The sequence below is a fragment of the Tupaia chinensis genome, unplaced genomic scaffold, assembly GCF_000334495.1.
Source record: "Tupaia chinensis unplaced genomic scaffold, TupChi_1.0 Scaffold149248_1, whole genome shotgun sequence".
In the NCBI taxonomy this organism is placed as follows: Eukaryota; Metazoa; Chordata; class Mammalia; order Scandentia; family Tupaiidae; genus Tupaia; species Tupaia belangeri.
In genome coordinates this window covers 696477-697726 of record NW_006209094.1, presented here as the reverse complement: position 1 = coordinate 697726, position 1250 = coordinate 696477, and the positions used below count along the sequence as shown (strand labels likewise).

Genomic DNA, 1250 nt, shown 5'->3' with positions numbered 1-1250 from the left:
CAAGAAGTCCATAAGACTGGCTCTTTCACCTTCTTCAGGTATGGGCTCAATGACTCTTCTCATTCAAAGCTTCCCTTGGGGCCAACAGGTGGCATGGTGGTTAAAGCCCTAGACTCCTGCAGTTCATAACACAGACCTAGTGGCTTGAAGATCACTCTGGGTGCATATACATGTGTGCATTGCCCAAAATCATGAGAGGAGAATGAAAGAGAAGGAACTGTGGCATGGCCAATCCCCCTAGGGGGTGATTTTATCTCACTTTTCCCCTCATAGTCTCTCTCTCTCTCCCCAGCAACCGGCAAGCACACACACCCTATGGCAAAAAGCTTCAAAAAAAAAAAAAAAAAAAGAGAGAGAGAAAGGAAAAAAAATAAAAAAGAAGTAAAATATTTAAAAAACATAAAACAGGGGACCAGCAGTTAGCATAATGGCTAAGTCACTGAACTCCCATGTAGTCGACCGCGGTTCACGTCCCGGACCCGGTGGCTTAAACTCATGCTGGGCACGTGTGCATGCGTGCCCAAGATCCTGAGAGGAGAATGGAGGAGAAGGCATTGCGGCGTGGCCACCCCCCTGAGGGGTGATTTGTTGCTTTCTGTCTCTCTGTTTTTCTGGCGAGCGCAGGCGACCTATAGCAAAAACTTCTCAAAAAAAAATTAAAAAATAAATAAATAAAATGGAAAATTATCTGTTTACAATAATACGTATGGTGATATCCTTTATTAAGCCAATATACAGTGTATTCTGGATGGGAAAATTCATTTTGTATGCTGTAATGATATATAGTAAATGAATGTTTAATAAATATTCCCTAGCCACCCTATTGAAATTGCAGAGATTTTTATATACGCACATACATATGCATGCACACACACACATGCATACCTTTGTATTTTTATCTTCTATGAAACAAGAAAAAATAAGTCCTACAAAGCCTTGATCCATCATCTGATACATGGCTTGTGTCCGAACATCTGAAAATAAAAATAAAAATTTGTTAGGGGCTTATAGATTTAAGGATAATAATAAAGCTGGTGCAGCTGGTGCAGTAGTAAAATGCGACTCTCTGTGAGGCAGACCTATGTGGTAAAGTTGCTGATTCACATCCAGAGACCTCCATATGATCCAGGGCTGGCTGGAGCTGGGGTGGACCACAGCACCTGGACCCAGTCAGGGTGCTGTCTGTCTGTCTATCTCTCTCTCTCTCACACACACACACACACACACACACATACACACACTCTCATACT

At 42.2% G+C, this 1250-nt stretch overlaps 1 protein-coding gene across 2 annotated transcripts in view; it reads right to left on the bottom strand.

Moving 5' to 3' along the window:
* Nucleotides 1-1250, bottom strand: part of BRCC3 (BRCA1/BRCA2-containing complex subunit 3) — a 48015-nt gene that overhangs the window by 28936 nt on the left and 17829 nt on the right. For both annotated transcript variants that reach the window (XM_006171070.3, XM_027769325.1), the window contains one exon: nucleotides 886-974. In XM_006171070.3, the coding sequence (XP_006171132.1) occupies nucleotides 886-974 (89 nt within the window). The remainder of the gene's footprint in view (nucleotides 1-885; nucleotides 975-1250) is intronic.